The sequence below is a fragment of the Brachypodium distachyon genome, chromosome 3, assembly GCF_000005505.3.
Source record: "Brachypodium distachyon strain Bd21 chromosome 3, Brachypodium_distachyon_v3.0, whole genome shotgun sequence".
In the NCBI taxonomy this organism is placed as follows: domain Eukaryota; kingdom Viridiplantae; phylum Streptophyta; class Magnoliopsida; order Poales; family Poaceae; genus Brachypodium; species Brachypodium distachyon.
In genome coordinates this window covers 9,657,645-9,681,678 of record NC_016133.3, presented here as the reverse complement: position 1 = coordinate 9,681,678, position 24,034 = coordinate 9,657,645, and the positions used below count along the sequence as shown (strand labels likewise).

General features: G+C 44.8%; 1 protein-coding gene, 2 long non-coding RNA genes and 1 pseudogene across 3 annotated transcripts; 1 reads left to right on the top strand and 3 right to left on the bottom strand.

The window, feature by feature from the left end:
- Positions 1–579: 579 nt before the first annotated feature.
- Positions 580–7,825, bottom strand: LOC100824201 (vacuolar protein sorting-associated protein 45 homolog). The gene is made up of 13 exons (XM_003573056.3): positions 7,512–7,825; positions 7,210–7,411; positions 6,443–6,522; positions 6,116–6,343; positions 4,816–4,941; positions 4,651–4,731; positions 4,414–4,555; positions 3,610–3,788; positions 2,702–2,857; positions 1,679–1,786; positions 1,483–1,604; positions 1,158–1,289; positions 580–960 (listed from the first exon to the last, which is right to left on the bottom strand). Exons 1-13 carry the CDS (start codon positions 7,599–7,601, stop codon positions 903–905), a joined length of 1,704 nt encoding a protein of 567 aa, XP_003573104.1. The 5' UTR covers positions 7,602–7,825; the 3' UTR covers positions 580–902.
- Positions 7,826–11,402: 3,577 nt separating this feature from the next.
- Positions 11,403–23,699, bottom strand: LOC100840830 (annotated as a pseudogene).
- On the bottom strand, positions 13,137–15,398 carry LOC112271399. The gene is made up of 2 exons (XR_002964280.1): positions 14,972–15,398; positions 13,137–13,696 (listed from the first exon to the last, which is right to left on the bottom strand). It is a non-coding gene; the product is annotated as an uncharacterized LOC112271399 (long non-coding RNA).
- On the top strand, positions 13,694–14,965 carry LOC112271398. The gene is made up of 2 exons (XR_002964279.1): positions 13,694–14,697; positions 14,840–14,965. It is a non-coding gene; the product is annotated as an uncharacterized LOC112271398 (long non-coding RNA).
- Positions 23,700–24,034: the final 335 nt, after the last annotated feature.

The window sequence follows — 24,034 nt, the reverse complement described above, 5'->3', positions numbered from 1 at the left end:
TTACTTGCGATGCATCCTCTCCTGTGGAATTGCTCGTCGTTTACATCACCCACTCACGCGGACAATTGAAACAGATGGTATGGTTGCTGTACTTCTAGAATGGCGGTAGTTTTCTTTTTTTCGATATATACTCCTTCCGTCTATTTTAAAATTTTACTTTGATCAGCAACAACCGATAAATTATATGATACCCTGAAAATGCACTATAAACTTTTTATTGATATATTTTTATGATACACAAACTATATCAGCATAATTAATTATCAAGCTAGAATCTCAAAACGCGTACACATTCACTGCAAAAGGACAGAGGGAGTAAATATTAGTAAGATGCGACATCAGCTGTAATTACACGGAGCAGAGTAGAGAAAGATAAGACTTGATATTGTCGCAACAAAAGCATGTAGTGCCAAAGCTGCGTGTAAAAGGAAAATAAGCTCTCGCTGAATTAGAACATGCCACACAACTAGCAGCGGCTATATTCTGATATGCACTACCACAAAAATTATATCATTAGATTCATATTAAAAAAAATGAAATATTATAATTTGTATGCCCAGCAGTTCAGAGGAATGAAAGTAAAGCCAGCAACACAGAAAATCTAATGCTTGTCATAGGATCTCGAGCAACAATGTCGTATCAGGATAGACACAGAAGGTTTCGGTAGATTGCACTTCATTGCGTCAACTGAGAAGGAAAAGAATCAACAACAAATGTGAGAATGTACAGAAGCTGAACCGGCCTATAGATCTGCTTATTTCTGTATAGTGTTACACTACACAACTAAAGCTATACATTACAAAATTTACCACAAACTTCATCCTCTATGCATATATATTGAGTCAAAACTATTAATTGTCATATTCTGCCAAGCCTCGAGCTGGAAAGGGCAACATGATCCATTATACTAGGGTGCTTGATTTCAATATTCTTTGTGCCTCTCCCAAGTCTTCAAGAAATCTGCAATTCAACGGCAACACCATCATAAATCAAGTCACAATTTCACCTAAATCCTGATTTAATGGCACGATAACCAAGTCTGCAAGAATTGCAATGCCACATATTCCACTCCGACAAAATAAGGATACACCTAACTACAAATAGAATTATAAAACTTACGAGGCATTGTGAGGAAAACTGTGATAAACAGTGCATACCTCTTTGAATTTAGAACCACCGAACCTCCAAGGAAGAAACGAACTCCAGGATTTGCTGCATTATAAAGGGCTACTGATCTTGCTTCCTCATAAGTTGTCCCGCCAACAATGAATATCACCACGTCTTGAGGCCTGTGCGGAAGTGATCACTTCTATATAAATTAGCCCATTCCGTTTAAGAAAAACTAAACAGAAAATCAAATGTACTGATTTAAAAAGTCCCTAATGTTTTGGCTTTGTCTCATAGGACAAGCTCAAGGATAGCATGTTTCACGTCCATACAGAAATAAGTTTCACACAAACAATTTCACATGGTTGGACAAACCTGCCCTGCTGGAAATGATTGCCAACAAGTGGATAGTCAGCATCCCGTAATCGCCCCTTCACGATTCCTTCCATTGTTTGGAAGAGCAGAGGCTGGTGCTGGGTGTATACATTCTCAACACCCTGCAACCAATAAGCACATAAGAAAGGAGCTACGGACATGTAACATGACTGCAGGGACAAACTTTTATGTCAACCTTAAGTCCACGAGCCATGTTGCGAGCAATGTTCAATAGGTCACGATTCCCATACAAGTCGCCAGTTCTCTTGTCAACACCAGCCTGCTTAAGGAGAAACTGAACAAGCTGCAAGTAATAACGTTTATTAGACTCACAAAAACCTCCAGTAAAAAAGACCCACGAGTTATTCCAACTTTTGTCTGCAGTATAAAGAAAAATGAGGCCAGCTGAACGAGGTCCCAATAACTGTGTTCACTAAAGCACGAGTATAAAGACGATTTATTCAATTCTAATAAACACCATGTTTATGACAACAATGAAAATGGTGTCGTCTGACCTGAAGAAATTCTATTTCCCAGAAACCGAGGAACTATGCTCAATGAATTCTAGGGATCCGTTATGCATTGGAGTTTACAGGGTAAAATTAAGATACAAAAATATATTTAAAAATAACACAACTTGTGGTGTCCACCCTCCACATGTACGCTGTTGTATATTGTGACAACTGCTAAGGTAGTCATGACTGAAGAAAAGCATTTTGCGAACAATCGTACGATTCATTTTTTAAATAAATAAGAGTGGTTGGAAATAGTAAATATAGAGATAAAATTGGTACTCAAACCTACTTTCTAGAAAGCACTATAATTACATATGTACTGGTCTTAAATATTCACAAAGCATTCAATCTTGGCTGCAACTAGATCCAACAATTCATCATCACTTTCAGAGTTTCAGTACGTCATGAGGAATAGAGGATGATTTTCAGAAGCTGCACTACATAGCAGATATCATAGTCTAGAACTAAAGTGGGGCTGCCCATTGGCTAGCAAGGAAAAGGTAATCACTACTATGCATAGAAGCATGGTTCAGTGATATTTTTTAGACTGAAATTCTTTACCTAACAGTACCAATAAAAAATTAGCTTCGTCTAAAAAAATTTGAAAGACAATTAACAGCAAAAGAAACAAGCAACATATGAGAACAGTAGAGGAAAATACAGAGAAAACATGATCTACAAAAACAACAAGTTAACTTCCGTACCCCTGACTTGTATTTAGCAGAACGAGAAGCCAATTTGTTGAAAAGTTGCATCAACTGGACTGGACTCTCTTTTTCATACCGCAAGGCGTAGAGCATTACAAGTCGTAGACGGTCAATATCAGATACATTTTGATTGTTAAGCAAGGAAGTAACAGCCTGCAGGAAATCAACTGGTCAATTTCAACTTGGAGTAAACCCTACTCACATTCATTCAACTAGCATCAAACTGATGAGATAAATTAGCCTAATGTCATACACAATGTGATCCCATATAATGAGCAAGACAACAGATAGGCTAGCAGTTCTAAGGAGAGGTACAATTTTGACTAGCACGTCTAACGGTAGTGGTTAAAGCAACAGCAATGTATATATTCTTTTAAAGAAAACCTCAAGTCTTTAAGCTGTGAACTTCGGAAGCAGACAACAAAAATTCTAAAGGCCATGAAAATCTAACACGATAAACAATGAAAAAGAACAAAGATAAATTTGAAGAAAGATGGGAGATGTTATCGGCACAAAAAGAGAATAATTGGTTGTTACTTCTGTATGGGCACATACCCACATCCACCATGTCGGCATACAAAATAAACTCATTCATAGACCCAAAACGTGAAAGCTACTGTACTCCACTAGGCTGCTGTAGGTATGCCTGATCTTGTGTCATTCTACTAAAAGAGTAGAATGGGTTCAAAAAGTATACTGGGGACATTTTTTAAAACAGCAGAGATCAATATATTGATATAAAACATGAGCAGTCTAAGACATTGCAAAATAGAACAAGCCGATACCTTGATTACTAATTCCAAAGTTAACAGTTAACACCTTAGGATGGTCAGAAAAATACACATATATACTAAGAATAAGTTACCTAAAAGGCGTGAAACATTTTCTGGGCATCAAATAAATACCTCAAAGGCTGCGGCTTGTCCACTTGTACATGCTAGCTCTTGCTCCGTCTGTGAAACTTGCATAAGCTTCCTTTCCTCCACCATTCTGCTCATCTCGCTCACTAAAGCGACATGCTTTGTTACATTTCCATGTGTCTTCCGATATTCAGGGTAGTTGGCCACAAATTTTGCCATATCACCTAAAGCATTAGCATATCAGATATTCAGAGCTTAACAAAACCACAAACCACGCCTATTGTTTTTAAACCAAATCACCTAATCGAACAGTGTTATTAACATAATATTTGAGAAATACAAATATACCCTGCTCATTTCTTTTCCTTGTGACATCCCACACTATATGTCATCATTATCTGCAGTCCACCACCCATCCCAAAAATAGTTCCATGGTATGTTGTTCTAGCCCATTTAGGTTAAATGTATTATTTATCCGTGGGGTTTTTCAATTGCAGGAAAACTATATGACAAGGATGGTTCGCTTTGTTGAAAATATGCACATTTAAAAATTAAGCCAGTGCAATATAAAGAGATGAAAAGAACACATGATGTTTAATACTTAAATGTACTTATCCACAAAAAAAGACAGTACAAAAAAAGACGGTACTATACAGCGCAAAAAAAAAGACAGTACTATAGTAAGATTGATAACATATAATCAATTAGCATTGGGTAGGGAGAGGAGCATATTTAGGTATAAATTGGGATTACAGGAGTGTGGAATTAAGAAAAATAAGCCAAATGTACATAATTTCTCCATGGTCCATTTCTTTCAGAGGAAACGAAAGAAATGTCCATACTACTTACCTATACTCTGAAAATTTTGGCTGCTTTTTGAAAGATGTTGAAAGTCATCTACCATTCTTTTGACGTTCATACCAAGGTCCCCAAAATTCTCAAACATGTTAGCTCTAAAAAAATCATCCTGTACCGCTGATAGAACCACCTCCTGTGTGAATAAATTTCACATCAATCAACATTCAACAAAGATGCCATGCAGTATTTCACCATAATATGAACAGAACAAATTCAACACTTATCAACCTGCTGGTCTTTAGGGACATTAGCGAATTCCTTAAGATCCACTTTATTGTTCTCGATTCCAATAAGCTCATGAACCATTGCCTGTGAATCCCAATTTGAAAGTACATTAACATAAAAGTACATTTGAAACAGCAATAAAATAAGCATAGTCTTTTTTGAGAATACCTGATATGTCCACTGGTTAAGTAACGGGGTAACAGGATCATCCCTTCTGTCTATCACTAACAATAAGGAAGAGTTCTCGGTTCGTCTGAAATCAAACAGGCCACTTTCCTGCTCATACATCAACCTCTGCACATTCCAATTGCAAGTGATTCAGAACAAGTATTTCAGACAGAAGTCAAAATAAAGGATAGTTATGATACAGAATTGCAGACTTTTTTTACATACAAGATTGTAAACCTTCCTTTGGCTATATTAATTGCATTTCATCCCACTCCCATTTGTAGGATGCAAAGTTAATGATGAAAATGTCGTATTTGTCTTTGTATCATGCATAACTAACAAATGGCTGTGCAGTCCGTACCATGGTCTATCGCAAGAAGATAAATAAATTAATAAGCAACACCCCGGAGGGGCCTGATCAGAAAAATGTCACTCTAAAAACTACTGCTTGCATATTTATACAACTCGCTTCACACTTTTATATGAAAAAAATAACTACAAACCTACCATTTTTTACATTCACGTTGCTGGTTCAACAGGTCAGATTTATAGTAACTTCCAAGCAGTTTCTGAGCTAATGCCACATACTGTGTTAGATCAATATAAATTATATTGATTAAAATTATCTAGTTCATTTTTAGACAAATTGCACAATAGCCAAACCATCCTAACATATACAGATATCAAAAGTCCATCTAGAAACATTGGCTATTCATCTCATGTTATGCAACTCCACGCCATATAAATAAACTTGAAAACAAAGAAGTCAAGCTTGCAGTAATAACATAAGGTACATCAAAGTGATAGCGGTTCCACTGCATAGAAATCCAGTAATTACTAGCTTAGATCAACTGCACAGAAATACACTAATGACTAGCTTGCACTGTGTGCAAAGGTGAAGATATCACTAGGTGGAAGGAGAGATATGGCACTGTGCCATCTTGATCAGAAAACAAAAGTATAATCAGGAGGGCATAGGTGATTTGGTCTGACAGCATACAAAGCCTTCATGACTCATGAATAGAATACCCAGGAGGCAGAGGAAAAGGAACCATGTTGTGGTGTGGGCATAACATAATTGGTCATGTGTACTAAACTGAGTGTTTCTATTTTTCAGCGAGTTGACACCTGAAGATGTGCTAGAGTAACAAAAGTATAAGAGTTGACAATTTTGAAGTGGCAATTACGTACTTTCAATGTTTGGAGAAGCCTGTGCACTATTTTCTCTACAATCCTAAAAGCTGATGATTTTTATTCATGGGCTCCAGGTAGTAATGTTAAGCATGGACAGTATACTCACCGCAGTTTCTTGCGCAATCCTTTTTGCAACATCCGATGTCCTTTGGCATCTAATAACAGGTCGGCGCTTCAGAGCCAGGAAGACAGAAGCGATGCCATCAACAGCTCGGTCACAGAAGCTTTGCATACCAGGAGGATCCACCACCGTTCGAAGCATGTAGATGTGGTTATTGTGTATATTCAGAGTGAAATGGAAGGGATCAATGGCACAAAAGTCGGCATAGAACTCCTGCAAAACAAAACAATATTCATATACCAACTCCATCCTCCCTTTCAACTCTCAAGCACCTCACTCTGATGAGTATTAACAATCATACACAACATATACCTGAACTTGCTGCACAACCTCCTGCTCATCAGAATCAGCAAGCACCTGAATCTGTGGAATCTTCAATATATTGGAGAAGACTGCAGGGGGCAAACATTAATTCAATGAAATCAGCAATAGTCCGCTGCACCGAATCACCATTTCGCCCCATTCAGACCCCACTCAGAACAAGGTATAGAACTTGATAACCACAACTCCTGCCATTTCTTTATATTTTGACTATCCTAATTGAAGCTTTGACCAGTAACTAATCCTATGATGTGTGAGCTATGTTATACAAAATTGATATTATAGGGTTCGTCTTCAAAAGGACGTACTTACAATTGTGACTTTGCAAACAAAATATTGCACAAGAGTTGCAGTCAAAGCTCATGCTTGAACAGACAAATGTGCCCTACACTTTTTAAAGAGAGGGAGTATTTGACTATTTGCAGTTTCCTATAGCTTGCAACCGTTAAAACAGCAGAGTGACCAAAATACTGTCGGGACAAAGGAGTTACTAGTCTTCATTAGTTGCCTTACATCTCGTTTGCCCCAAACTCCCAGGGAACACGAGCTGTCAAGTCATGCCGATGTTATGTGCTGATACTTTTTTTTGGTAGAGGTGCGATCCCACAACATCTAAGTTGTGTACCAAATTATTTCCATCTCTCATCACCATCAACCCTTCCGAAATTCCCACAGCAAATGCACAGAAGATACAGAAAGCAACAAGAGAACAGCAAGTTTTCAGGTTGAATGTAGCAAATGGGGGATAAATTACGCACAGAGGTGGCACTCGGCGAAGCGCGGGGCAGCGAGGTGGCGTCGTAGCTTCTGGACGTTTTCGGAGGACGGGCGGAGGAAGTAGACGGCCTTGAGGTGCGCCATGGACGCCTTGGAGCTGGAGGCGTCGTCGACCGTCTCCACGAGGAACACCTCCTTCTTCAGCAGATCCGACTGGCTGTACACCACGCTGACCATCCCCACCTGGAAAACGAGCCCGCGGATCTGGTCAGAGAAGATCGGATCTCTCGAGGTGGAGCTGAGGCTATCAGGGTTAGAGATTCTGGGGGGTCGCGGTACGTACGGTTTCGGGGTCGAGGACGAGGACCTTCATGCCGGAGATGTCGTGGAGCATCCGGTCGATGTAGTCGCGGACGAGAGGGATGAGCACCATTGCTGCTACAGCTGCACCTTCCTCTTCCGTGTGCTGATGTGAGATAGGGATCAGAGCACGGGACGCCGCCGGCGAGGTCTCGCCGGAGTTGGAACAGGGCGCGGTTGGGATGTGGTAAAGTGGTAGAGCAGATACGATGCCCGCACCCGACCCAAAGTTGTATGTACGCAAAGATCACCGCACGCAGTCGTGTCGTCGACTCGCGTGATTAGAGACGAAGGAAGCACACGCAGTGACGCAGCGCTGCTTTTGATAGCCGATTTCCTCGCAAAATTGAAATACGGTGTATTTACTCCGTATTACTTCCGTCCACGAACAAGTGTATTTTTAGGTTAAAAAAAATTCTAAATTTGAACCGACTTTGTTAGAAAAATAGCGACATCAAATCGGTATATTATGAAACTACATTTTAAAATGGATCTAAGGATACTAATTCCTAAATGTTGCTACGTTTTCCAATAAATCGGTCAAATTTTAATATCTTTGACTTAGACAAAACATATAAGTACACTTATTTGTGCAGAAAAAAAAACTCAATTTATGGTGTGGTTTATCATGTTTTTTTCTTTGCCAGCCGATAGCCTATTGCTTCGAATGTAAGGAGTTTTATAGGCCAAACTTTTTGAACTTCAGACAAATTTTATAGTAGTAGAAAACTCTAAATTAGTTTTATCAAATTCATCATGATATGTATTGTCAGATGTTAATATGTTTTTCTGTAAATTAAATATGTATTGTCAGATGTTAATATGTTTTTCTGTAAATTAAAATTTTTGACTTAGCACAAAGTTAAAACTTTTTATATTTATAGCGACGAAGGTAGTATCTTAGAACTATATTGATGGCATGAGTCATTAAGACAAGAAGCTCCAACCATGAACTTAGAAAAAGCAACCGAATTTTTCACTGAGAAATTGACACATGTATGTCTATATCAAAACGTTACATCTCATCATCCACCTCCCCTTCCATCCATGCTCACAAAATAAATTTTAGATCCCACACCACACAATAATATAAACATGGCAACTAATGCAAACGTCAGCATAGACTTGTTCAACATGTCATACAGAACAAACAACATTATGATTTATAATCATGTTTACCCTAAACCATACATACCAAACAGAACTACTAAAAACTGCCATTTCTTGTTCATTCCATGCATGAAACCCTATATACACATGACTGCATTATAGCTTCAGCAACACTGGATTCCTCCATCCAGTTTACAAACACCCCACGAACCTTTGAAAGTCCAATGACATGAGTTCTTGTCAAGTCAATACAAGCCAATGTGAATCTATTCCTTAACTCGTGCCCATATTATTTGGCAAGGATAGAGTGGTACCTAGTGCGTCGACCCTATGTGTTGTAGTTTTGAACCTCCAAATTAATTGACCCTTATACTGCCAACTACTATTAAAGCCTTTCGGTATTAGTTGGACCGTCTAGTGTGTTGAGAAGCATAGAAGTCAAAGCAGACCATTCATAATAAAGTTATACATATGAATGGCACATGTGGCATGAGAAAAAAAAAGATGAACATGACTGCCTAAGCAACGATCGGATCATCCAGCCTCAACAAACGACGAAGACATAAGGCAGGTTGGATCATCCCACCTCTATAGCAATGCCGCACTTAAAATCATTTGAGGCCCACGGGCTTGTACCGATTTCGGGCCCAACACGTTTAGGGTTTTATGTACTTGCCTAAAAAAAGGAACACCTCCTTCTCTCCCACTAAGGGAATTAGACCCAGTTTTAGACTTTGTTGAGCCATGCTCCTCCAAGAACAAATCCCCTTTTCATGATGATGATAATCAAGTCCTCCTCTCAAGAGAGATTTTCTCACCTTTGTTTTTCTCTTCTACCGAGATTTTGTGACAAACATCTCCAATTGTGTGGACCTAGGGGCAGGCCCGTCGACGAGGGTGAGCGAAGTGCACGATTGCTCAGGGCCACCCAAAAAATGGGGCCTCCAAATCACACACTTATGTAGGTTAATTAATCCATCTATTTACATGCTTAAGCATAGAACAAACCCAACCTGATGAAATGTCTAGTCCGTCCTTCGATACTTTGTTGGGCCGTGCACGCGCAGCTTCTCGAGGCCCGTACACTCATTGACTAGTTCAGTGATGCATTGTGATGGTCGACTGACCTAACCAGCTCCAGGCCAGTCCATCGATCATTAATTTTGTTGTTTTGCAATGCAATCGACCGATTGATCGATCCGGTCATCTCGGCGAGACTCTGTTCGCCGCACCTGCCCTCCACATCTGCCACTATTCCGTTCTAATTGGTAAGTCCATACTCGATCGATCAATAAATTCACCGGTCCATTGTTAAACTATTTTTCTAAAGGATGGAATAGGGAGCGAACGTTCGCTCTCTAGCTTTCTGGCGCGACGGGTAAAGTTGCTAGCCTCGGAGAACTAAAGTTGACATCGTCACAGACTAAATTTGCCGGCCTCATGCAACTAAAGTTGCCATCTCACGCAACTAAAACGTTTGCTCCATAGTCTTCTAGCGCGACGAGACAAAGTTGCCATCCGTATAGAAGTAAAGCTGCCACTCTACATACTAAAAGTTGCCATCCATGGACTAAACTTGTCACCCCACAAAGACACGTGGCACGATCCCAGTCATAATCTTTCTGATCGAATGGCCAATAGAACGTTCGCTCCGAGAGACTAAAGAGCGAACGTTCGCTCATTATAAATCCTGTTTTTGTAATCATCCAGTTCATCGCTAGACTCCTTTACATTGATATATGATATATTTCTAATATTGTACTATAAAATATCAAAATTTTGAGGTTGAATAATTAATTGAAAATATATTTAGCTGTGTTAGTTATGTGATCTTTTTACAAAAATAAGATTTCATTTTTGCATTCGCTCCGGGGCCTCAAATTCTTGGAGACGGCCCTGCCTAGGGGCTAATTATGGAGTCTGGTTGATTTGAGTTCTTCTCACGTTTGGTGTGTGTTCTTGGGTTTGAACTTAGATTTGCTAGGCTAGTTATTGTGTCAAAACTGTGAAGATCGACATCCTGATCTACTCCCTCCGTTCGTAAATTCTTGTCGTGGTTTTACTGAATTTAGGAATGGAGGGAGTATATCCCAAAGTTATATGTCATATTAAGGTTGTAGCCATGGAAGCAAAAGAAAGGAGACCTATATGTTAGAGCCCACATGTAAAGGCGAAGAAATTAAAACGCCATATGATCAAGACATTATGATAATTTTGTTATCTTAGTTGCGATCCCTATCTTCTTTTGGCATCGCATTCATCCCTATCTAGAATCAATAAAAGCAAATTTAGAACTCCGTAGCATGCAGACTTTTGACAGATGTGTCATCGTCTACTCTATGGATATGAACTCAGGAAACAAGTGCATGGTCTTGTTTGATTCAAAAGAGCTTCATAGGAATTTTTGTCTATTTCTCTTAGAGTAAATTTCAGAAAACACACTTTTTGCGACATACTTTTCACGGAACCACAAGTATGACTAATTGTCTCAACGAACCATCACCTTTGGGGAAGACCTTTTCAAAAAATCATAGTCTAGCAGATTAAGCCATTTAACACGATTTCTGACAGATGTGGTGCACGTGTCAACCCTGACCTGTTTCATTTGCCACATAAGCTTTCGACCCGACCCAACCCGTTAAGTGCAAATCAAACGGCACTGTATGACCTTACGTAGTCTTGTGTTTTCATATTGCTTCATTTTCAAATCCTGCATATTAAAGGCCCTACAATGGATGTGTCGATCTGTCCAAGGAAAATGCAGTTTGATCGATAGATCTGTTGTGATGCATGCAATTTTCCTTGCTGAAGAAATTTTGCGTAGTGTCAACAGATCATTCAATTCAATGTACTTCCTCCGTCCAACAAAGGATGTCTCAATGTTGACTAAATTTGAATGCATCTATGCACTAAGTCATGTCTAGATACATCCAAATTTTGACAAATTTGAGACATTTTTTGTTGAACGGAGTAAGTATGTTTTCCGTGGTTCATTGAGAATTTTTTTCCCCAACAAAATAGAGTGCTCTCAAACTTTGCACCGTATGACCTCACGTTGTTGTCATATCTGCAGATAGTGAAGAACTAAAAACTCTATCCTTTGCCTTCAGTGCCTGGGCATCCAACACAAAACAAATATCATCAGTGACCGGACCAAACACCGAGAAGAGGAATGAACATTACTCTTTCCGTCCCATATTAAGTGACTTAAATTTACCCAAATATGATTATATGTATATCTAAAAAACGTCTAGACACATGTAATATTTCGTCACTTAATATGTATATGTGATGAAACGGAGTACATGTTTTCTTTTGCCAAACTTATGCTTACTTCTTTATCCCAGTTAGTACCACACAACGAAATGGTGAGTAGCAGCAGCATCTGCACCACTAGACAACATAATATTCCAAACCAAAGCCCCTGTTCAGATCACGTGTGTTCAAATCCATGAACAAAAAGAATCGTGGATTCAAAAGTGGATATATACGAGTTAACGAGACTGGAAAATACCATTCCTCCAAGATGGCAGACAAATGCGAAAAAGAATGCCGCAGGGATACCGACGAGAGAATACGCATCGAGGTTGACGAAAGCGCCCATCTTTTGCTGCCCACAGCCCCTAATAACACCTGCAAAATCAACCAGCTTCATCTGTGATCGTGTACCCTGTGATTTAAGTTTTTTGCTCATATGGTTTCCAAAAACAATCATTACTAGCAAAAGAACCCGTGCGATGCTATGGAACAACGGAAAGTGTATCAAGCACGAGTCGGTGGAGGCGAAGTCTGGACATTAATTTTTCGATTAGATTGATTTCCATACTGAGATTGATACCGAGATTTTTTGTTTGGGTTCGGATTGATTTCCATACTGAGATGAATACGAAGAATTTTGGATTTCATGCTACGGAGATTGATTTATTTTAGGACTGTTCGTATTATGTTGTGACAAATTTGGACCGTACGATAACTTTTGGTAAATCTAAACCGTAGAATTTCTACTACCGAAATCGTGAATAAGGCGGGAGGGAAAGAAAATAAGGGGCAGTGGAATATTGATTGTAATTTTAACGAAGTTGACCGACCAACACCGACCAACATCGACCAACGGCGCGCACCCATCACCACCGATTCCAATTTAAATTTAATATATACTAGCAAAAAAACCCGTGCAATGCTACGGAACAACGGAAAGTGTATCAAGCACGAGCCGGTGGAGGCGAAGTTTGGACATTGATTTTTCGATTGGATTGATTTTCATACTGAGATTGATACCGAGATTTTTTGTTTTCGTTCGGATTGATTTTCATACTGAGATGGATACGAAGAATTTTGAATTTCATGCTAAGGAGATTGATTTATTTTAGGACTGTTCGTATTATGTTGTGACAAATTTAGACTGTACGATAACTTTCGGTAAATCTAAACCGTAGAATTTCTGCTACGGAAATCGTGAATAAGGCGGGAGGGAAAGAAAATAAGAGGCAGTGGCATATTGATTGTAATTTTAACAAAGTTGACCAACCAACACTGCTACCAAATGTACTTTCTTTACTGCTACTTGATTTCGAATTTGGTACTTAATAGACTAGTTGATTACCAAATGTACTTTCTTTACTGCTACTTGATTTCGAATTTGGTACTTACGTTCGTACCGTCCGACCCCCGCCCGCAGCCCTGCTCTCCTCCGCCGTCGCGCCACCCCCGGCCCTGCTCTCCTCCGCCCCCGCCTCCCCTCTGCCCTCCATATCCGGCTCTCTCCGCGCGAGGTCTCCACCGGACGCCGTGGCCCCTGCAGGTTGCTGCCCGAGCTCTCCTCTGCAGCACCGTCGACCTCTTCCCTTCCTCGCCCACCCTCCTCCCCGCCTCAGATCTCCAGCGGCTGGGTGCGGGCTAGGTGGAATCCCCGTCGGCGTTCGACCTAGAGCCGGAGCCGCCCGTCCTCGTCTCCGCCGACCGCCATCCTGCCGGCTGCTGCTCCGGCGCCCGCCTCCCACCGGCCGCTGCTCCGCTAACCGCTGAATCGTCCCGATGCTCTGTCGGCCTCTTCTTCAACTGGAATAAATTGATATGTTCGGAAAGGAAATTGACGAAGGTATTTCGTATGAACAGAGCAATGGGATTGTATGCAAGCTTTTGTATATATTTTGTGGCTGTAAAATAGTATTGCACCCTTCTGTAATTTTAAATTATCCCGCTTAAGCTCGGTTCAGTTTTGATGGTAGAATAGAAGGCATCTGCACATTCAGGGAGAGGTGAATATAACTGATATCTTTGAAAGCTTTTCTCCGATCAGATTGGTGACCATTACTTCAAATGAAGGCTGAAGGTCCTATTAGTTGATACAGTAAAGCATCAGGTATATTTTTGTTGGTTCAGAAGTGCTCCCAATTCTAGAGTTTGTGCTGTTTGTTTCATTTCCGTCGAAAATCTAATTATACGACGTGCAGGCAGTTTTAAGTTGTTATCTCTTTTGTAAATATTAAGGACTGATTCTATATTAACATAAAACTCATCTTGAACCTTCCTACTGATTCTATGGTAGTTCCATAGAGTTAACTTCATACAATACTTTCTAGATCGTGAAAAGTGCAGGGCTTACATACTGACCGAACTATTCTTGCTCTACATGCCAAATGATTCTCTATTTTTAACATTGTCATTACTGTATCAACAATCATAATATGTTGTTAGGACTATCTCCACTTGCATTCAACTTGGCAGGATTTATTTTTAATATCAACTTTCTGGAATTTTTGGTTGTTTTATACTCATGTGTTGGTATGCCTCTATGATGGATTTAACTTCAGTCACCTGCTGGAGCAGCTGGACGCCAGGTTTGGGTCTTAGCATAAGCTTACCTCATAAGCTTACCTGATATTTTCCTATTGAAAATGCTTACAATTTATGGTTATTGTTTTCTTGTTAAAATGCCTTACTACACTTTTGTTTCCCAGCAGGTTGATGATATAGAAAACGAAGCAAACAAACTTAATCGAATCAAGAACTATCGTCATGGCAAGTTATCAGAGCACACAAGTCATCCCATTGAGAAGGTACGAATTGTCCATTGCATGCTGATGTTGATGACAGCCCTAGCACAGCCTTAGGTGCAAAATCTCTTGTTTTCCTGTCAAGTTTTAGCATACTATAATGGGGACAATTTCCAGTTTTGTTTTGTTTTGGTAATAATGCCAGGTCAAAAGGAGGTCAAGCAAGTGAAAATATATGGGGCTTTGGTTGTGCGATCTCTAGAAACTACTCTAACTGCTTGTGGAACAATTGTATACTTTGATTTCCATCAAGAAAATTATGTTTTCATGATTTTACCTTTTTTTTTCTCTTTTATTTTCATTGAACTTTCTGTATACTGCGTTGGTGCCGCTGGCCGGGCCAACGGGAGAGCGGGCGGGATCTGTCCGGGGACGAAGCCGATGGCCCAAGGAACCGGCCGCAGAGCAGATCTGCCCGAGGAGGACCGCCACGCGCGACGGAGAGGTCGTCAACGCCGGACGCCAGCCCGACCGCCGCCCGGCAAGCAGCAGCCCGCGGTTTTTCTGCGAAGGGAGGTTTTTTCTGGGTGGCGGCGGCGGCCTCCGGAGTCGCCCAGGAAAGCGACCCGGGAGGCAAAGCTAGGGTTCCTTCGTTTTGCCAAATTTTCTTGCATGTATCTGTTAATACTGCTACTTGACAATGCTACAAAAACCGATTGACAATGTTAATCTTTATCTTTACGCTTATAAAGATCTGAGTTAGTGGTGGCGAGTTCATTCCAACAAAACTATCCCTTAATGGCTACAAAATCATCTAATTGCCACTCATTATATGCATATCACGATATTTTTACTATACTTGATTGGTTTTCATGACTTTTAAGATAATTGTTGTTTTCAAAAATAGTATTTGAAAAAATTCTTATTTATTAGAAAATTTTAAAAAATATGAGCGACACATATTTAAACAACTCGTGCATAATAGAAATTCTTAATTTCGTAGGACATTTAGCTAGTTTTTTTTGTAGTATCCTAGTAAGAAAAGTAATTTTTGTGTAAAAACAACTACTCTTTCCGACCCATATTACTTGTCTCAAATTTGCCAAAATATGGATATATCTATGTTCAAAAACCATTTAGATACATGTACTATTTGACAAGTAATTCCGTCCGGAGGGAGCTAGAAAATCATCTTAGGAAGGAAAACCGGTCCACAGTTCACATGGGAGTATCTGACACGTATGGAAAATACCACTACTGCTAATGTTCTTTTCTGTTTTCATGGAAAACTGAAGCCAATGTACAAGATGTACCTGAGAGGACATACTGGATGGTGTCGAAAACGATGGATATGGCAAGGATGGGCATTATCATACCCAGCCACTTCCTCCTCGTTGCTGTAGGCGTAACCCCAGACGTTGCGCAGAAGGAGCACGGCTAGCCCTTCTGACGCGCCCACCGCCGGTGCCAGCAGCATCACCACGCGGGCCGCCCAGCCCCAGCGGGGCCATTCCGAGCTCTTCGACACGCGCGTGCTTATGGCGCCACCCAGCCCCAGCGGGGCCATGAACGCGAATTGAACGAGTTAGTGTTCAAGCTGCACGCAGCACGCACACAAGCGATATTAGATTAATCCTTGTCAAACAGATGATTTGTGGGAACTAACTCAACCCTCTAGGGTGGCCTATCGCATATATTTACAGGAGTACCAGAGGTACGTTTAAACAATACACGTACAGGTACAAGTACAGAAGCTATACAGGACTATACAAGTCTTACACCCTCTCTCAATCTTAGCCACTTCCTAAAGAGTCTAGAAGGGTAAGATTGCGCCTATATGCCTCGAACTGTGGTAGAAGCAATGGCTTGGTGAAGATGTCTGCAAGTTGGTCCTTTGAAGAGATGAACTTGATCTTTAATAGCTTCCGAGAGACACGTTCCCTTACAAAGTGATAGTCAACTTCGATGTGTTTTGTTCGGGCATGAAATACTGGATTCGCCGAGAGGTATGTAGCACCAATGTTGTCATACCAAAGTATATGAGGTTGCGGTTGGGAGATTCGCAATTCCTGAAGCAAAGACTGCACCCAAATAAGCTCAATAGTGGCATTGGCCACAACCTTGTATTCTGCAGCACTCCAGGCGATCAAGTTGGAGCCAAAAAACACAGCATAACCCCCCATGGATCGCCTGCCATCTGGACTGCCTGCCCAGTACGCAACAGAGTATGCCGAGAGGACCCTAGAGGGGTTCGGTCGAAGGTGCAGCCCATGGGACACTGTGAGTCGTACATAGTGCAGGATGTGCTTGACAGCAGACCAATGAGTGTCGCGAGGCACGTGAAGATACTGACAAACTCTGTTGACAGCAAAGGAAATATCTGGTCACGTGATCGTCAGGTACTGAAGGCCACCAACAATACTCCGGTACTCTGTAGCATCCTCAGAGGACAGAAGCCCACCATCAACAACAGTGATCTTGTCAGTGGTAGACATAGGCGTGGTAGTCATCTTGCACTTAAGCATCCCAGCTCACTCCAGCAGATCCAAGAAGTACTTCTTCTGTGTCATAACTAGACCATCATCACGATGGGCAACCTCCAAACCTAGAAAGAAGTGGAGTTTACCAAGGTCTTTGACAGCAAAATCAGCACCAAGAGCATGAACAAGAGCATCGCCAGCTGACTGAGACGAACTGACAAGGATAATACCATCTACATAGACCAACAGGTACACAGTAACCTCAGGCTTCTGGAGAAGAAACAATGATGAATCAGCAGTGGAGGGTGCAAAACCATGAGCACAGAGGGCTATTGCAAGACGAGCATGCCAGACACGGGGAGCTTGCTTCAGACCATAGAGTGCTTTGGTGAGACGAAAAATATAATCTGGACGATCAGGATCAGCAAAACCAGGAGGCTGCCGCATATAAACCTCCTCCTCCAATAAGCCATGAAGGAAGGCATTCTGCACATCAAGCTGACGAAGGTACCAACCTCGAGTAACTACAAGAGAGAGAAGAAGTCTGATAGTTGTAGGCTTGACCACTGGACTAAAGGTGTCTTCATAATCAAGACCATAGCGCTGCCGAAATCCTCTGGCAACAAGACACGCTTTATAGCGCTCAATAGACCCATCAGAATGCCTCTTCACTTTAAACACCCATTTTGAATCGATGACGTTGACTCGTGGTGGTGGAGGAACAAGTGTCCACGTCTCACTGCGAATAAGACCGTGATACTCTTGTTCCATGGCCTCTCTCCAATGAGGAATACTCATCACAGCTTGGTACGTGTGCGGCTATCTGCAAGAGCAGCTGTCATACAGACAGCATAGCAGGCAACGGTCCCATCAGTACGCCGACGAGGGCAAGAAATGCCACCGCGGTTGCGTGTGTGTGGACGCAGAACCGCAGGAGCCGTCGATGTCGAAGAAGCAACCGGCGAGGGGCTGGGCGACGGTGCCGGCCCAATCGGCGAGGGACTGGGCGGCATAGACGGCCCAGCCGACGAGGGGCCGGGCGGCGTACGGAGGCCGGGCCGCCCGGGCGACAGGGAGACAGGCATTGCACGGGCGGGCGGCGAGCGGGCCTCCTGCCACATAGGCAACAGCGAGGGCGAGGCGGGAGACGCAAGCGACACACAGTCTCCCGACCGCACAGGCGAATACGATGGTGGCGTCATGGGTCGCGAGTGGCAGGCCGGCAAGGCGGACGATGCCACGGCTGGCCCAGGCGTAGAAGCGGCCGGCGCTGCATGGCCAGCACGCAGACCGAGGCCATGCAGGGGAACAACGTGCTCGACGTGCTCCGGCGGTGGTGACGGGGGAGGAGCTGACTCGAGCAGCTCTAAACGGGCACCACGCCCAGTTCCTGCACCATGGTTTGGTAACAACACAAGAGAGTATGCAACATCTTCAAATTGGTCAGTGGCAATGGAGGATGAATGCATAGGTGGGGACTCAATGTTGGACATAAGTAATTTGGCGAAAGGGAAAACATGCTCATCAAACACGACATCCGGAGATATGTACACGATTAGTGGGGACATGAAGACATTTATAACCTTTATGAAGGGAACTATAGCCAAGAAAGACACACTTTTTGGACCTAAACTCCAGCTTACGTTTGTTGTAAGGGCGTAAGTGCGGCCAGCAAGCACACCCAAACATCTTAATGAAAGTATAATCAGGCAATTCATTAAGGAGAAGTTCAAGGGGAGTCTTCATGTCTAGAACACGAGTGGGAGTACGGTTGATGAGAAAACATGCAGTGGTGAAGGCATCACTCCAAAATCTAAAGGGAACAGATGCATGAGCCAAAAGCGTGAGACCAGTTTCGACAATACGACGATGCTTACGTTTCGTAGAGCCATTCTGCTGATGTGTATGTGGACATGCTAAACGATGCGTGATCCCAAGCTGCTGGAAGAAGGAGTTGAGGTTGCGACACTCGCCACCCAAATCTGACTGAACAAAAACAATTTTGTGCTCGAGAAGGTGTTCAACATTTTTTTGAAACTGAACCAAAATATCGAACACATTAGATTTGTGCTTAATAAGATAAAGCCAAGTAAAGCGACTATAGGCATCAATGAAACTGACATAATAATTATGACCACTGACAGAAGTCTGAGCAAGACCCCATACATCTGAAAACACAAGTTCTAGAGGATGTTTAACTTCATGACTAGACTCAGAAAAAGGAAGTTGATGACTCTTCCCCTGCTGACAAGCATCACACACTGCTACATCTGTATTACTAGGCATGCTAGGAAGCTCATGACGACACAAAACATGGTGGACGATAGGAGTGGCTGGATGACCAAGACGAGCATGCCACTAGGACGATGAAACACGAACTCCACTGAAAACTCGAGAGACTCCAGGCAGCTCCAAGCGGTAGAGACCATGGCAAAGACGCCCGCTAAGGAGCACGTCCCTAGTGGCCCGATCCTTAATAAAAAGATCAAATGGGTGAAATTCGCAAAGCACATTGTTATCAGAAGTGAGGTTAGGAACTGAAAGAAGGTTACGTGTCACAGATGGAACTCTAAGGACATTGCGAAGCTGCAGATTCCTAGTGGAATGACTAGTGAGAAGAGATGCTTGACCAATATGAGAGATGTGCATACCTGCTCCATTGGCGGTGTGAACCTTGTCGGGACCATGATAAGCCTCGCGGGTGTGAAGCTTGCCCAGGTCGCTCGTCAGATGATCCGTGGCCCCAGTATCCATGTACCAGTGGGGGTCAACGAAGTAGGACTGAGTATGTCCCTGCTGATCCTTCAGCGCCGGGTGGTCAACCATGGCGGCTTGACGCTCGTTGTTCCTCGTGTCCTTGCCATCGTTGTTGAGGCCGAGGAAGTTCTTCTGGAAGTGGCGATGGCACTTGGAGGCCCAGTGGCCTTTGTGCCCATAGAGCTGGCATACACGAGGCGGGTGACCACCCCCAGATGAGCTCGAGGACGAGGGAGCAACCGAAGATGGTTGGAGTGGCGCGGCGCGGCCCTTGGCCGAGCCATGCAATGGAGTACCAGAGGGGCCGCGGCCCCCCTGTGGGCGGCGTGCGTCGAGGGGGTGGCGTGGCCACGCTGAGCACGGCGCGCCTCCACGCGCTGCTCAGTGAGGAGGAGGCGTGAGTAAACCTCGTGCGCCATCATCGAGGTCTTGCGCTCGTTGACGACCTCCACCAAGCCATCGTACTCCTCGTCGGGACCATTGAGGATGTAGGAGGTGAACTCGGTGTCGGTGAGGGGCTGGCCAATGGATGCCAGCGTGTCGGCGAGCGACTTGACCATGGTTTTAAATAGCGCGCTATCTCGACGCTATAGCTTCGCTATAGCACATTTGGACCACTCCCGCTAAAGCTATGAACTTTTAGCGCTAAACAGAAACTGTCGCTAGTAGCTCGCTAAAATGCGCTAAAACGCTAAATTGGGGCGGTAAATAGCACTATTTCTCCTGCTAAGCCCCAAAATTTTCTGATTTGAATTTGAAAGTCGCACCTAGTTATGTAATATGCACTTTATCAATCCCATAATGCTTGTTCAGTAAAAGTTTGTGTCATTGAATTTTTTATCATATTTTCTAGATGATATGAATATATGATGCCTAATTTTCATGAAAATTTCCTTATGTCGCACCAGTGGCACCTGGGATACCACCGCTGCCTAACGCGTGGGTCGTTCCACGTGCTTCCTGCAAGGACAGCACCCTGGGTAGCACCGCTCGAGCGGCCCGGGAAGTCACTGGCCCAGCGGGACTAGCCGGGCTGCGGGGGTTACCCCGGAGGGCGGCAAGGGAATCTTGGTCAGAACGCCCCCCCGGGAAGGTCACTTGCCGGGGAGGGTGTTCCCGGGCGCTGGCGCCTACGACGGGGCCGGTGCCCAGCGGGCCGAGCGTCTGCGCCACGTGGCCGCCCCGGCAGGCTACCTGTGCGCCGGACTCGTCAGGGCAAGGAGTGTGGCACAAGCAAGCATTAAATGCTCCGACAGAAGGGTGGTTCCTTGTCAAGTCAGCACAGTAAGTGGCTCTTAGTGAATCCAAGGCACATACCGCCCTGCGTACAGTGCTTTGGACCGTGCATGCATGCTAGCGTAGTAAGGGCAAGCTGCCTAAGGTCTAAGCTCGACACTTGTCACCCATGCATCGAGGTACCTGTGGTATCCCCTTGAGTATAAAAGGAGGACCGTCGTCAATGGTCAGGGGGTTCAGTTCGGTTTGGTTCTTACTAGCTTTAGCCAGAAGTAGCAAGTAGCACTTAGGAAAAAGGAGAGAGCGCCTGGGGACCCCCCCCGGCAACCGGTAAACCCTAGTTCATCGGTTAATACAAGCTCAGAAGCAGGACGTAGGGTTTTACACCTCAGGGTGGCCCGAACCTGGGTAAAACGATCTTGTGCATCTTTACGCTTGACATTGGCCTCGCCGGCGATCGCCGGAGCGATCCCCCAGCGCCCACTGCCGAACCTAAAATGGGGTGCCTTGCATCCCCGGTGTCTAAACCCTGTGCTACGACACCTTATTTCCGAGAAAAACACTAAATGCTTTAGCGGCTGGAAAATGCCGCCGCTAAGAAGCATAACCCGCTATTTAAAACTATGGACTTGACCTTGTTATAGAAGGCCGTCGCCGTTGCGTCGAGCTTCTCACAGTCGCCAAGTTGACGACGAAGGGCGCTGGAGCAGGCCTGCGACTGTGACTCGAAGGAGCGCTCCAGGATGGTCCAGGCCTCGTGGGAGGTCTTGGCGAAGACGATCATCCCGGCAACCTCTGGAGTGAGTGACCCTTGGATGGCTGAGAGGTTGGCCTAGTCCTGCCCCATCCAGACACGGTGCGTCGGGTTGTAGACCGGACTGTTCACGCCGTCCAGCAGTGCGCGGGGGGGGGGGGGGGGAAGATAGAGTGCCGTCGAGCCAAGCAGGTAATGGCTCCCAAGGAGCGGAAGGACCTGCGCATGCTAGAAAATATAGTTATCCGGCGACAGCTTGACGGTGATGAGGTTGCCGAAGTGGAACGGCGGCGGCGGCGGGCCGGACGTGAAGACCACCATAGCCGCAGGTGCATAGGCCGCCGACTCGATGGCCAGGGACGGGGCAGCAGCGGGCGAGGAGGCGACAACAGACGGGGCCGACGACGATGAAGCCGACCTCGGGTAGGAAAGCATCGAGCCCACCGACAGTGTACCGATCTGTGGTGCCGTCATGGCAGCGCGATCGAGCGGGACGTTGAGGAGGGCAGCGAGGGAGGCCGGGAGATACCCATCATTGGTGAGGCCGGCGGAGGCGACGCTCGTCATGGCGGCAGTAGAAGGCGGAAGCATGGAGTTGGCGGCAGCCAGGGCGACGGCGGCCAAGAGGTGGGCGGAGCCGGGTGGATCGGTGGTGGAGGGGGCTGCGGCGGCGGCTAGGTTGAAACCCTAGGCGACAGCTGGGGCTCCCTAACCTAGTCTGATACCATGTCAAACAGATGATTTGGGTGAACTGGTTCAACCCTCTGGGGGTGGCCTATCACATATATTTATAGGATCACCAAAGGTACGTTTACACAATACACGTACATGTACAGGTACAGGAGTTATACAGGACTATACAAGTCTAACAATCCTCAGCAATTAAGAGAAAGCAATTAAGCAAAGAAGAAGATGTAGTATACGTACCAGATAGAGAGGTCGGCCGTTTCGAGTTTGAGATTAGGGAGGCGGCCTGAGAGTAGCACTAGCAGCTCGAATTAAGGACCACCACTCCATGTTGCATCCATATCAATCCACGCATTTGATCAGCAATGGCGCCATTAACTATTTAATCTTACTCCTCAGCAAGTCATCAAGGGACATACCAGACCATGAGAGCGGAAGGCACGGCAAGCTTGAAGAACCCGAGAAGTCCGCGGAACACCTCGCGGGAGAAGCCAGTCCAGGTGCTCCTGCATCGGGGCGAGAGGCGGACGTAGAGCGCAAGTATGGAGAGGTTAGTGAGGAACGAGACCGCATTGGCCAAGGCGGCGCCCTTGTTCCCCATCCGGAGCCCACGAGAGCCCAGCACACCGAAACGTGGCTGAACACCGTGGCACCGGAGCTGAGCATGACGGGCACCACGATCCCTTGCGTCTGGAGGAACCGAACGTGGCACTGCAGCTAGGGGGCCGTAGACGAAGAGCGTCGGGATCATCCACCGGATGTAGCTCCCGGCCCCCGCCGCGATCTCCGGGTCGTGGCCCAGCTGCAGCAGGATCCGGCCCGTGCAGGCCCAGACAGCCGCGACGGGCACGCTCGGCAGGCCCAGCACCAGCATCGCCCGCTGCTTGTACACGCCCAGCATCCGCTGCTGCTGAGCCCCGAAGGCTTGCCCGCACAGCGTGTCCAGGCTGCACGCCATGCCCGCCTGCGAGGCCAACCAAGATTAATTTAGAATGAAGCTTCATCGTGTTAGTAAAGAAAGATTGATTGCACTTATATACTAGCAGGCTGAAGCCGGTGACCGCGGCGAAGGAAGTCGCCATGGCGCTGGAGAGCGCGAGCTCGCCGAGGTGGCCCACGAACATGATGGAGATCATCTGGACCACGTTCTGAAGGAGGCAGGCCCGGCAAGGTACAACTGCTTCTTCTTCACCTCGCTCGCCACCAAGCTGTTCTCTTCATCGCCTCCTGTCAGCAATCCTTCTACCGAAGCTGTACTGATGGGCTCGAAGATGGGCTGTGACCCTGGGATTGGGCCTGCTCATATCACAAGAGGCTGGCGGCTCAAGTCTGGAGGACTAAGGCTCCGGGCTGGTGTAAGTTCTTTGCTTGGTTGGCAGCGAAGGACCGGTGTTGGACGGCGGATCGTTTGCAGAGTCGGGGGCTTCCTCACCCTCCTCACTGCCTGTTGTGCGCTCAAGAGCTGGAGACCCTCTCTTGTCTCTTG